We start from the raw sequence: 13172 nt of genomic DNA, 5'->3' as shown, positions 1-13172 counted from the left end.
GAAAAAACCATGGGCTATAGCCTTGAGTATTTTTCAGAAATTGGCCGATTTTTTAAAATGGCCGTAACTCGAAAAATGTTTGTCGGAATCAGTTCAAACTTGCTACACAGCATAAGGGCATCAATATGTATCAGAAAATGTAATAAAAATTTGGGGTGATTTCGGAGCCATTTTTTGGAAAAAACCATGGGCTATAGCTTTGGGTATTTTTCAAAAATTGGCTGATTTTTAAAAATGGCCGTAACTCGAAAAATATTTGTCGGAATCAGCTCAAACTTGCTACATAGCTTAAGGACATCAATGTGCATCAGAAAATGTAATAAAAATTTGGGGTGATTTCGGAGCCATTTTTTGGAAAAAACCATGGGCTATAGCCATGGGTATTTTTAGAAAAAATGGGCTAATAGAATTGAGAGCATTCAGATGCGCCATAGTTTACATCACAATGTCTTTAATTGTTTATTTTGAGTTTTGTTTATTATTTATAGAGTTTCGATTTGTTTATAAAATACTTGGACCAACAGAAAGGATCTAATTTCCTTTGTACGGCCTCGGACTTTCACTTTCTCTATTTCCTGTACACTACTGACGTCGTACACCTCCGGGTAAGCCCCACCCCCACTAAGAATCTTAACCACACCCACCTCTTGTAGCCGCATTTATCCGAATTGTGTAAAGCCGTCAAAGAGCAAGACAGACTAGGAGCTGAGAGATGGCGGGCTGGGGAATGGTGGCAACACGTTGAGCAGCTGATCATAGCCTCTTCTAGTAATTCATTTAAATATTAATTATAATTATTATAATGATTATTTAATATTTTGTTTCAGTGCCCTCTCCAATGGCTGATATGAGAGGGCCATTGTTTCCCACACACTCTTCACTAGAGGAGCAAGGACAGGCAATGAATGATGGGCACAAGAAAACGGAGGGAAATGGAGCAGCTGTGTCTGTCACTGGAGAGCAGTGGTCCTGTCAATACTGTACACTACATAATGAAATGACTTCGACTGTTTGTAACGCGTGTGGTCTGCCTAGAAACTAATAAATATATTGTAGTACATAATCATAAAGACACCAGTATTATTATTATTAATTAATTGATTTTGTTAATAAAAGGGAAGAGAGAGATACAAAAACTATTAGCTGACAAATTTAATTATTATAATTAATAATTATGAAAATGACGTAAGTAACAGAGCAGAGAGAAGGAATGACTGAATAGTTTCTGAACAAAAAATAATAATAATATTGAACAGAAGACGTATAATAATAATAATAATTAATAATATTAATATCCTAATGAGAGAAGGAGACAAGATATTGATTGAATCTAAAGTTCATCTCTTGTGGCTCCATCTTCCTCCTCCTCCTCTGGCATGGCAGGATCATCATTCATGTCATCTTCCATCGTGTCCATGCCCTCATCCACCTCCTCTCCTTTCTCTAGCGGTTTGCCGGCCAGCCTGTCCTCAACGTATTGAATTAGATCTTCTTGAGTCCTTCCACCAACGTAGTCATGCTGGAGGAAGAGGAGAGATATATATAAATGTTAGAGATTAACCGTATTAGAGGAAAATTAGGCAATTCCATGATATTGCATAGTTTAGGCGGGGGATTAGCAGCTGGGTGTTATTATAAGGATGGGAAGACTAAAGCAACATGGCTGATTGTATTTTATCATTAATCTCTACTGACTGGCCCCCAGGTTATGATAATATACAATTTAATGGATTACTTACTCCTTCTTTTGAGCCTTTAGGGAAGAATTTAATTGTTGGGAAACCGGTGATCTGAATTCCATCAACTTCGTTCTTGGTGGAGTCCATTTTAGCTATGACAATCTGATCATTGTCCTTGTAGTGTTCACCAAGTTTGTCCCAAATTGGAGCCAACTGCTTGCAGTGACCACACCATGGGGCATCTGGGGAAGAGAGAGAGAGGGGGGGAGAGGTGAAAGGGTTTTATGACATGTTCTTGCACTTACAGAATTCTACAAAGGCGTGTTTAGTCTCGTCCAAAGCAACTTCCTTAAAGTTCTTTCCAACGAGGACTTTTACTGGTTTTGCGTCCCAATCTTCCGGTACCTCTTCAGTATTCAAATGAGGCTACAGTATAAGAATGAACAAAGTTATATGTAATTACTGTGTCCTCATTCAACCCCTCCCCCTCTGTCCCCTCCCCTCTCACAGTTATTGTTCCATCAAGAAACCCTTGAACGAATCCCCTCAACTTCTCAGTCTCGATCTCTTGGAAATCAGGACGATACTTCTTCATGTCTTCGCTTAAGTGGATAATACGAATAGCTGGAAGCTAAAGTGAAAAAAAAACAAACAAAATAGACAAGCAAATGAATAAATAACTCACATCATCTTTAGTGATTCCAAAGAATTCCATAATTCTCTCAGACTCCTCCTTCTTAGAATCAATATGTACTACTATAACCTTAGAAGAGAGGACATTATTACATTGACCAATGTCGTCTTTACTTTTCCACGGAATTCCTTTCCAATTACTTTCAGGTTCTCCATATAGGTCTCGTATTTCTCGTCGTCGCTAGCAAAGAATGACAGGAGGTGATTCTTAATGCTACCGCCAAAAATAATTGGGGCAGTCTATGAATAATAATGAGATATTAATGACAATTAATGATCACTTACTTCATCAGAGAAGAGAGTGACGTATGGTAGTCTCTCGTCGCTAATAAATCTTACGATACTCTCAGTAGTCCAGTTACTGTCAGCAGCTGGGAATACTGACTTGCCATCATCAAACTGGAGCAAGAGAGAGAGAGAGAGAGAGAGAGAGAGAGAGAGAGAGAGAGAGAGAGAGAGAGAGAGAGTGATAAAAATAAAGAGGAATTAAAGAAGGAGCTACAATACCCTTTACTATACCACCCTTTAGTACACAATGAATACACAATGAATACTATAGTACCTTTACTATACTATAGTACCTTTACTACAGTACCCTATACCACACAATGAATACTATACAAACTCTACTATGATACTCCACACTATTGTTCTCAAGTATACTATTCCCAGATACTACTACACAATGACTGTAATGGAGTTGACTATTGTCTGATTGTTGAATTGTGGTTTTCATTATTGGCCAGTGTGTCTCATTTCCTTGTGTCCAAATGACACAAGGAAATGAGCAAAGACACACAATAAGAGAATAGACAAAGAGAAGTTATAAAAGCATGCCATGAATTCCATAAACACAACTAAGATAACATCAGAAAGAGGGGGAGGAGGGAGGGAAGGAGAGAGTACACCCTGCATAAACATATGTACTTATATAAATTATCTATTCTTGGTATAATGTATAAAGTACATCTGTAAGTCAAACAAATCAAAAACCTCAAACTTCCTAACATAAAACCACAAAGATATAAACAATTTACAGTTTCATACTTTCTTGTAAAGGACAACAGTGTTCACTTCTGCTTCCATTTCTTTTGTTGTCTCGGGGTTGATGCAGAGAGCAAAGTTGAGTCCCTCTATACCGGAGTCAGCAGCTGAAATGTAAGCCTTGGCCTCGTCAGTCTCGTTGCTAGGGAAGTATCCAACGATTGAGACGTCAGCTTTATCATTGAAGGCTTTAATTTCGGCAGCTGTTGCCAGTTCAGTAACAACTGGACCAGTGCTCTTCTCCAACCAGGCGATAATGTCATTGGCTTTACGCCCACCTGGATAAATTAAATTAATAATTAAATTAGTGATTTGATAACTGCATTTCGTAGTAAAGAGATACACATGTACTAGTCTATTATGATTCAAAAATATTTAATCATATTTTTTAATTATTACGTCTATCAATCAAGTCTAGACTACAATTATAGGGAAACACCTAATTTGCAGCTGTAACTTTTAACGAATCCCCGCCAATATTAATTACCCATAATAATAATAATAATAATAATAATAACAACAACAACAACGATAACAAATTCCTTACCACTATATTCTCTTGGTACTCCGTTCTTGAAGAACTTGATTGTTGGGTATCCTTGTACTTTATATTCTTCGGCGAGTTCCTTCTCAACTGTTGCGTCAACTTTAGCTAGAGTGAAGTCCATGCCTCCTTCCTCAATCATCTTAGCTGCCTTGTTGTATTCTGGCTCCAACGCTTTGCAGTGTCCACACCATGGAGCATCTAAATAAAAGAATAAAGAAGAGTGAGAAAGAGAGAGAAAAGGTGACAAGTGGAATTACAACATAACAAATACAACACAGGTAGCTCCATGCAGCATCTTGTTTAACGTACAGAATTCAACTAGGATGTTCTCGTTAGAGGAAATTGCTTCATGAAAAGTATCTTTGGTGAGGACCAGGACAAGTGAGTCCTCGTCAGCTCTTACCACTGCACCAAGTAACACTGCGCAAAGAAACGCTAGAACCTTCATTATTCTTCTCTTCTTCTTCTATCTCTCTCTATCACTACAGATATAATGGACTAAGTATATAATACTGATACAGGTTTAATTAGCTCCTATATTTAAAGTCTAAGGGTCTCTTTGTGTATTTTTAAGGTTTTGTGTCCTCTCAATGACACGTGGGAAGAACACTTGTTGAAATCCCATTGGTCCTATCCTTGGAGCTGACTCCAGCCAATCAAAACAGACTTGGTTTTAGCCACACCCCTTTCCCCGCTGAGTTGCCGCCAAACTCAGCAAAGCTCCTCCCAATAATGGAGGATTCTACTTTTATAAACAAACTACTATAAGAGAAATAACAACTGAAACTACTCGCCCATTAAGAGTCGCTTCAAAATGTCTGCCAGATATTCTTATGCCTACAAGAAAGGAAAGAGCTATCATCCTCTTTCTCAAAGAGAATCGGATGAAGAGAAACCGAGACAAGATATGGACATTTGCAGCAACAAGAGAATGCCTACAGGAAAAGAAGAGATGGAGGACCATGAACTAGTCTTTATTGTCACAGACAATGACATTGAAAGCAAAGGATACGGGAAAAGAAGCAGATCCATTTCTTTAAAGACTCTTCTTCTCATTATTGCTCTTGCCATCATATTCTGCATTATTGTCACTTGCATTGTTCTATCACTTCTGGACTCTTTCACTCCACAACCTTCCCTCATGCAAACCAGCTCTTCAACTCAAAATACTCAACAGCACATCACTTCTTCTCTATCGTCACTAGCTCTCCCACTAGCCATTGTCTCTCAATCAGCCAGTCGTCCGTTAACCATCGTTCATAGCGTACAACCAAGTCCCACTTTGTTGCCATTTCGTGATTGGACCTACGAGGTAAGTGGAATCACTGAACTCAGCGTTCATGTCAGTGATATTGATTCTGACGGATCACCTGATGTGATCTTTGATGCCATTACTGATTCGTACAATTTCTATCAAACATGTCCTAACTCGAGTCCTGAAGATGATATGTGCTTCATCAAACAAGGCCACACCCCCTGTCAGGTTCAGCTCCTTGGTCTTGGCGGCTATAGCGGGACTCTGGTTTGGAATCATTGGTCAAGTTTTGCTCCATTTGCCGCCAACTGCCGGGAAGATTTGAACAAAGATGGACATAATGACTGCTTGTTTTCTGGAAGGATTGGCACGTTTGTTGCCATAGATGTACACAGGAACATCCTACTGTGGAGTGTGGATATTAACGTTACATGTCCATCATTCAACTATTATTATCCACTTTATGTCCCTGATCTTGACAGAGATGGTATCATGGATATCATTGTCGTTCATGGTGGGGACTCTAACTATTCGCCGCTAGCCACAGTCCGAAGTCCAGGAGTGATTGTAGTTATATCTGGAGGAACCGGTCGGCAGATATCTGATCGTATACATACCCCAGATCAAAAAGAGTCTTACTCATCACCTGTCTTATACAGCGTACCTCCCTCCTCCTCCTCCTCCTCTTCCTCTGTTGATCTGATATTATTTGGTACTGGAGGTGAAACCATCACTGGTTCGCTGTGGGCGATCAGTTTGAACAGTCTCTCAGCTCACGTCTCTTCATTCATGCAGAGGAAGGAATATCGTATGAGAGATTTCATCATCAACAAAGACTATTTTCATCCTTCGTGTTACAATAGCTCACAGCTGCTGTCTTCAAGACCAAGGATTAGGGAAGGACTTTATGACAATGATAAGAAAGAAGTGTGGCTTGAATCCTGCCCCAAATGGTCCGCTAGCATCAAACCAGTTTGGAACGTGTATAAGTTGTGTGTGTACGAACTATATCGATCAGTTGAAGTGGGTGGAGTCATGCTACCTCCGGTTATTGCTGATATCAATAACGATGATAAAAATGACTTGATAGTGTCAGCTTTTAATGGACACACTCTTCTCTTTGATGGACATACTCTGTCTTTTAAATGGGACCACTATGTTCCTGGAACACAGTCATACAGGTATTTGACAGTGAATATAATACTATTATTATTTATTTATTATTTTTACAGTATTCCTGCTCCAATATATTTTAACGACGATGATGTCCTTGATATAATCCTCAGAATTAATAAAGGGAGCTGGTCCAAATATGATTACTCGCTATTGGCAGTGCTGGATGGTAGAGGAGGAGAGGGAGGGAGGAGGGTTGGAGGAGAAAGGGGCATGAGTGAAGGGAGCAGTAACTATTTGTGGATGCTTAACTGTTCTCAATCTTTAATGTCGTCTCCTGTTGTTTGGAGACACAGAGATAAAGGACATGATGGTTTCTTGTTTGCAGCTGTTGATTGTTCAACGGGACACAAAGAAAGAGCAAAGAAGGACACACTGAATGTTTGTCCAGCTGTGAGACAACAAATGGACTCTTGGAAGATAAACGAAAGAACAAAGAGACATGAAGATGAAGAAGATGAGGAAATGGAGAATGAAGAAGGAAATAACGATGGAGTCTCTCCTCCTGACGCTGTTCCTGAACCTTTTGAGTTCTTTGGTATGACCCTTAACCTTTCTAGCTACATCCCGACTGATTTGTGGGAGGTGCATAATGCTTCAGACTCATACCCAGATCCTGAGTCCGATACTGAGTCTTTCATATCCTCGTACTGCGGTATGGATTATCAGAGTATGAGAACTGGCGTGTATTTCTTGACGTCTAAACTGATCAAAGAGGAAAAGGAGATCAAGCCACTGTTGATGTTCAAGCCTTATGTGTACAGTAAGCAGCTGCATGTGGACCATTTTCATGATGATCCTTACGTTAAATTATTATTATTACTATTAATAACATGTCAAATGACATTATTATCTCTCTCTCTCTTTCTCTTAGGAACTCAGTCACCCAATGCTAAAACAAAGCGTCACAGTTTTAAACCTCCTTCGGTATCAGATATTATAGAAGATACTAAAAACCGACTGAGTAACAGGAAGGTAGTCCGTTGTTCTCACGTGTTAGCGCCCCATTATTCGCCGAGCACACTTGCTATAACTGATGTTAATGGGGACAGCAGTCCCGAGGGTATTGTATCAATGCAGTATTCAGCTGTTTCTGGAGCACTTGATATCCCTCAGCTATCTGGCCCACTTCACTCGCCAAAGATTACAGTACAAGCGTTTAACATTGAGGATAAAGTGATGGAGGTTTACGGAGCTGGAGCTGCAGCTGGGATTAACTTTAAACGATACTATGCAAGTGAGGATCAGCCGTGGGGACAGTACATGGGTAGTCATGGAAACAGTCTCTACAATAATCCTCAGAACAAATAATGAATCCTCTTTATTATTCATTTTTCTTTTGTATTAAAATTAATTTTAATTTTAAACTGTCCCCGCCCATCCACGTGACTACACGTGTCATTGTTTGTGACCAGCATCATGCCAGCAGACATGATTCTGTTACAAGTACAAGCAAAGAGTACATGGTGAGGCTCTTGGGCCAGACAGGACTCTCCTTACACGAGACTCAATCCTATTGGTCAGAAAAAGTGGCCCCACTTCAGGGGCACTTCTTCATATTAAAGACACAGTTTCTCTTCTTATTCTCAGTCACTCAACTGTCTTGCTTCTGCTCGTTTGATTGCTGTCTCCTCTTCAGTTGCTCCATCTCACTATGCCTGTTAGTTCATCAGCAATGGCTCTATTGTTTTAAGCCTGTTCCCTTTCCTTTAGAGAGAGTGTGTATCCCTTCACGTGGGTCAGGCTGGAGTCCAGATAGGGAATGCCTGCTGGGAGCTGTATTGCCACGAGCATGGCATACAAACTGACGGTCAGATGGTACCTGACACTGGAGTTATTGGAGGCAACTCTTTTAGCACCTTCTTCAGCGAGACCAGGTCCGGGAAGTACATACCAAGAAGCATCTTTGTTGATCTGGAGCCAACAGTCGTAGGTAAGATTATAGAGTTCTCCTATTTTTCATAATATTTCCTCTCTCTCTCTTCTTTACTAGATGAGGTACGTACTGGTGATTACCGCCAGCTGTTTCATCCAGAGCAGCTGATCACTGGCAAAGAAGATGCCGCCAATAATTATGCCAGAGGCCATTACACAGTTGGAAAGGAGATGATAGATGGGGTCCTTGACAGAGTCCGTAAACTAGCCGACCAGTGCACCAACCTTCAAGGGTTTCTGCTCTTCCGGTCGATTGGCGGTGGGACTGGATCAGGTTTTGGGTCACTGCTTATGGAGCGCCTCTCTGTCGACTATGGGAAGAAATCAAAGCTGGAGTTTTGCGTGTATCCTGCTCCAAAGGTAGCTACAGCAGTGGTTGAGCCATACAACGCTGTCCTCACTACTCATTCCACAATGGAGCACTCTGACTGCACTTTCATGATGGACAATGAAGCTACTTTTGACATATGTCAGGATAACCTTGCAATAGAGCGTCCTTCATACTCTGATCTTAACAGGCTCATAGCTCAAGTTGTCTCCTCTACTACAGCTTCTCTTCGATTCGATGGAGCACTAAACGTTGATCTCACAGAGTTTCAAACGAACCTCGTTCCATTCCCACGGATTCACTTCCCATTGGTGACGTATGCTCCTATCATATCTGCAGAGAGGGCACTCCACGAGCAGTTCACTGTGACCGATATCACCACTGCCTGCTTTGATCCTTGCCATCAAATGGTCAAGTGTGACCCACGTCACGGGAAGTACATGGCCTGCTGCCTCCTCTACAGAGGAGACGTGGTACCCAAAGATGTCAACGTGGCCATTTCTAAAATTAAGACAAAGCGTACAATCCAATTTGTGGATTGGTGTCCCACTGGATTCAAAGTTGGGATCAATCACCAGCCCCCAACAGTAGTTCCAGGTGGTACTATTGCTAAAGTCCCTCGTGCTGCCTGCATGCTCTCCAACACAACAGCCATAGCTGAGGCTTGGAGTAGACTAGATCACAAGTTTGATCTGATGTATTCCAAGAGAGCCTTTGTCCACTGGTTCGTCGGTGAAGGCATGGAAGAGGGAGAGTTCACTGAAGCTAGGGAAGACCTCGCTGCCCTAGAGAAGGATTACGAGGAGGTTGGTTTGGACTCCAACGATCAGTCGGAATGCGAGGAATTTTAGAAAGTATATACTGGACTTTGTTTATGGACATTTCTTTTTAGTTTCTCTTTTGATATGTTTTTGATGATTTTGTGCTGTTGTGAAATAAGATTCTTTTGTGAAACAGATCTATTATTTGCCAGTTTCTACTGTTGTAATGTTCAATGGACAATTTATAATTCTTACCATAAAAAGATTTCATAACATTAAATTAATACAATAAGAGATTCATTATGATGCTCAGTACAATAGTAATAATAATAATAATAATTTAATAATATTGATATATTACAGCTGTTGTGAGTGGGTGTGTTCACATTATGCATATAATTCACTAATTAAAGTGTGGGGGCGTGACATCGAGCAACACCTGTATAGCATAGTTAGTAAGAAGTGACAATGAGAGAAAATAGGAGGAGTTTAAGAAGTAGGCGTGGCTTGTGTCCTTTTACTGGACTCTATGGCGTGAGACATTTGCATGAGAACCTGTTGACTGTCGATAACTTTGAAATCCCTGGGAAAGGAAACTTCAAATAAATATCGTTACTAATTAATTAATTTTACCTTATATATCTTTGTAGTTCGGAGTTTTTATTCGATAGCATTTTTATTTCGTTTGCTAGAGACCCTTTTCTATAGTAACTGAAATCATTGACTTTTGATGCCACCATTCGCTAAAAGAAAGAGAGAGATGAGTCTATCATTATTAAGTAATTAAAGAAGTGTACCATTTTTTCAAAGTTGACCAATCCATCGACAAATGTTTCGTTACCTTCTTGAAGGAAAAAAGCATCTGGAGAGAGAGAGAGGGGGGGAAGAGGGAAGGAGAAGGAAAAAGAGGGAGTAAAGGCTTGTATCATAAATTAGAATGAGGTTAATACCTTTGACAATGAGTGGCATAAATGGGATGATAGGAGGCTGGAGTTTCTGTTGGTAGGCCCTCAATACTCGGTGGTTTCTTGAGGGATCCATTAATGCTTCAAACTGCTCATACCGTCTCCTTAACTTAACTGATACTTTCTGAAGGACACAATTAAGAAATATACATAATGACCTGATCCTGATTGAATCCTGTACTATATAGTATAGGGACTTTGGCCAAATTTCACCAAAAATGAAAAGTAGAGAATTCTCAATTTTTATGATATTTTCTGATACATATACATGTACTTATGTTGTGTAGAAAGTTTGAGCTGATTCCGATCAAAATTAGATTTTTTATGATTTTTTAAAGTTACTCAAAAATCGGGCCAAAGTCCCTGTACTATAGTACAGGGACTTTGACCAAATTTCGCCAAAAATGAAAAGTAGAGAATTCTCAATTTTTATAATATTTTCTGATGCATATACATGTACTTATGTTGCGCAGAAAGTTTGAGCTGATTCCGATCAAAATTGGATTTTTTATGATTTTTTAAAGTTACTCAAAAATCGGGCCAAAGTCCCTGTACTATAGTACAGGGACTTTGACCAAATTTCGCCAAAAATGAAAAGTAGAGAATTCTCAATTTTTATAATATTTTCTGATGCATATACATGTACTTATGTTGCGCAGAAAGTTTGAGCTGATTCCGATCAAAATTGGATTTTTTATGATTTTTTAAAGTTACTCAAAAATTAGGCCAAAGTCCCTGTACTATAGTACAGTGTATTTCATCAGTGGTGGCTATACAGTAGTAACAGTGTCAGTTATTCCTTACCTCCCAGGTCTGCTTGAGTCTTGTTATTGCTCCGTTCATTAGTCCAACAACAATGGCAAAGAAACAATTTAAATTATTAAAACTTTTACAACTAAAAAAACAAGAGAAGGAACAGATAAATAAATTAACAAATAAAGCCCGTAACTCACTGAGAAGCGATTTTGATAAATTTCTGAATTATTTTGACTCTTTTCTGTAAGTTGCTCTCCTTACAGATCTCAGTCACAGTCCAGTATTGAACCTCGTTGAACCTTCGGATCATGACGTCAAGGTTTGACGTAATGCGAGAGAACCGGTGACGTCCAAAGACCTGATAAATGAGCTCCATCTGCTGAATGTTTGAGAAAAGATTCCAATCGTACGAAGTGAGATGAGCAGCAATTTCCCTTGAGCCTTCACTCTCGGGAAAAGGAGCAATCGGTTTTTGATTCTGATCAGGTAAAGGACTCTAACAAGAGATGAGACAACATGATATTGATTCAAGATAACATGATATTGATTCAAGATAGCATCATATTGATTTGAGATAACACTAAAACTTACAATGGCTGCTTCACTGTCTTTAGGCAAAGCATAAAGTCGGCCATTAACAGTCATCTCAGTTGCTATTGAAAGGTCGGTCTCTTTGAAGATGATCTTCTCTCCGGTACTCTTGATCTCACATAGTTCGTGGGACGAGAGGTCTAGTCCAAGTTTAGAACATGCCTCAGTTAATATGTCACGACTTGTCGAGCTCAACTTAACATGAAGCCTGCAGCATTTCTTATCAATCGTGTGTATCCGTAGATTCACTGTTGGAAAAAAGAGTTCATTTTTAAAATACATGTGATAATAATAATAAATAAATAAATAAATAAATTACCGGTATCATTTGGTTGACAAGGCGGCACAGCACATATTCCTAATTCAATCTTAATCTCGCTAACCGACGGCTTCTTCATAGGAAACTAAAAAACCAAAAATTAGAAAAATAATTAAAAATATAATGAGCCCCACCCCTCCCTTACAGGTATAGAGAGACCAGAGGAACCTCCCCCTTTAGTTCCCTCGTGATAGGAGCTCCTCTTGATGGTGTCCATTAGACACATGTTCAAGTTTCGCTGATCCTCCTCGAGCCCGTCCTTAGCTAGGGACTTTTGGAGATATTGTAAGAGTTTTTGAAACGTTGGATCCTTAACAACCTCCGCCTTAGCCATAGATACCCAAATACTAACGGCCCACACGACTCTGAAGAGAGAGAAAGAGAGAGAAATTTAAAAATAATAATACTACATCAGTCTACATGACTACATGTACATGTACAGGATTTTGCCTTAGGGTATCATAAAGTTACACGTACATGTACTAATAAGAGTCAATTATTGCTAATAATAATAAAAATGATGCCAAATTAATTTCTACTCTAACGGGCACACAAACAGTGAATATTGTTATGCCAATTTTAGTCATGCACAAGTACACATGTACAAACGGGCAGACGACAGACGAATGAAGATGCTGTAATAATTACTGGAAATGTATGAGCATGTACTGTACATGGCTAAATGAGTTATTGTATTGGACAACAAAAATTAAATAATAATCTATGGAAATTTCAGTTATTTATTTCTCTTTCGGAAGCATTCTACGCAACATAAGTACATGCATATGCAACAAAAAATGATAAAAATAGAGAATTCTCTACTTTTGATATTTAGCGAAATTGGGCCAAAGTCCATGTACTACAGTACAGGGACTTTGGCCTGATTCTGGAGAAGATCTAACTGATACTAACATCACACTTTTCATACTCCAAAGACAATGAAGTATTACCTTTTCCTTCTAGTCAGGAGCTGTTCCTCAGTAGCTTCAGCTGGTAAACTCTCGGTGGACATTGATCTTGGTCTCTCGAGAGGGGAGGGGGTGGGCGGGGCCTGACTATCATAACATTTTATTAAACCATCGCAGAGCTCCGAGACGCTAATGAAGGCGGGATATGTGAGAAAGAA

The 13172-nt window shown here is 39.5% G+C and overlaps 5 protein-coding genes and 1 long non-coding RNA gene across 7 annotated transcripts in view; 4 read left to right on the top strand and 2 right to left on the bottom strand.

Annotated features, from left to right (window-relative positions):
* Positions 1-434, top strand: part of LOC105312981 (Bardet-Biedl syndrome 1 protein-like) — a 6379-nt gene extending 5945 nt beyond the window's left edge. Inside the window, exon 9 of the mRNA XM_019996211.1 lies at positions 424-434. Within this exon, the coding sequence (XP_019851770.1) occupies positions 424-434 (11 nt within the window). The remainder of the gene's footprint in view (positions 1-423) is intronic.
* Positions 435-470: 36 nt separating this feature from the next.
* Positions 471-1139, top strand: LOC109582082 (uncharacterized). The gene is made up of 3 exons (XR_002184895.1): positions 471-605; positions 654-768; positions 828-1139. It is a non-coding gene; the product is annotated as an uncharacterized LOC109582082 (long non-coding RNA).
* On the bottom strand, positions 1051-4568 carry LOC100639177 (protein disulfide-isomerase 2-like). The gene is made up of 10 exons (XM_003382762.3): positions 4273-4568; positions 3964-4161; positions 3420-3694; positions 2658-2771; positions 2487-2612; positions 2365-2442; positions 2188-2310; positions 1985-2105; positions 1740-1921; positions 1051-1519 (listed from the first exon to the last, which is right to left on the bottom strand). The coding sequence occupies exons 1-10, from the start codon at positions 4409-4411 to the stop codon at positions 1331-1333; spliced, it is 1545 nt and encodes a 514-aa protein (XP_003382810.1). The 5' UTR covers positions 4412-4568; the 3' UTR covers positions 1051-1330.
* A 111-nt stretch (positions 4569-4679) lies between these two features.
* Positions 4680-7758, top strand: LOC109582049 (uncharacterized). Its single transcript, XM_019996614.1, has 3 exons — positions 4680-6399; positions 6451-7154; positions 7266-7758. The coding sequence occupies exons 1-3, from the start codon at positions 4778-4780 to the stop codon at positions 7700-7702; spliced, it is 2763 nt and encodes a 920-aa protein (XP_019852173.1). The 5' UTR covers positions 4680-4777; the 3' UTR covers positions 7703-7758.
* A 91-nt stretch (positions 7759-7849) lies between these two features.
* LOC100639051 (tubulin alpha-8 chain-like) lies at positions 7850-9562 on the top strand. The gene is given in 2 exon segments (XM_019996622.1): positions 7850-8051; positions 8105-9562. Coding segments are annotated over 2 exon segments (1407 nt in total). The 5' UTR covers positions 7850-8045; the 3' UTR covers positions 9506-9562.
* Positions 9563-9639: 77 nt separating this feature from the next.
* Positions 9640-13172, bottom strand: part of LOC100638923 (rap guanine nucleotide exchange factor 4-like) — an 8662-nt gene continuing 5129 nt past the window's right edge. For both annotated transcript variants that reach the window (XM_019996602.1, XM_011406046.2), the window contains exons 16-25: positions 12997-13172; positions 12192-12411; positions 12047-12131; positions 11728-11975; positions 11334-11632; positions 11185-11275; positions 10366-10504; positions 10213-10277; positions 10049-10158; positions 9640-9998 (exon numbers count right to left, since the gene is read on the bottom strand). The exon at positions 12997-13172 is cut by the window's right edge and continues 17 nt beyond it. In XM_019996602.1, coding sequence (XP_019852161.1) covers positions 9905-9998; positions 10049-10158; positions 10213-10277; positions 10366-10504; positions 11185-11275; positions 11334-11632; positions 11728-11975; positions 12047-12131; positions 12192-12411; positions 12997-13172 — 1527 coding nt within the window. In that variant the 3' untranslated portion in view covers positions 9640-9904. The remainder of the gene's footprint in view (positions 9999-10048; positions 10159-10212; positions 10278-10365; positions 10505-11184; positions 11276-11333; positions 11633-11727; positions 11976-12046; positions 12132-12191; positions 12412-12996) is intronic.

Source organism: Amphimedon queenslandica, unplaced genomic scaffold, assembly GCF_000090795.2.
Source record: "Amphimedon queenslandica unplaced genomic scaffold, v1.1 AMPQUscaffold_13519, whole genome shotgun sequence".
NCBI lineage: Eukaryota > Metazoa > Porifera > Demospongiae > Haplosclerida > Niphatidae > Amphimedon > Amphimedon queenslandica.
Note: the sequence above shows the minus strand (reverse complement) of the source record. Positions and strands in the feature narration are given on the sequence as shown.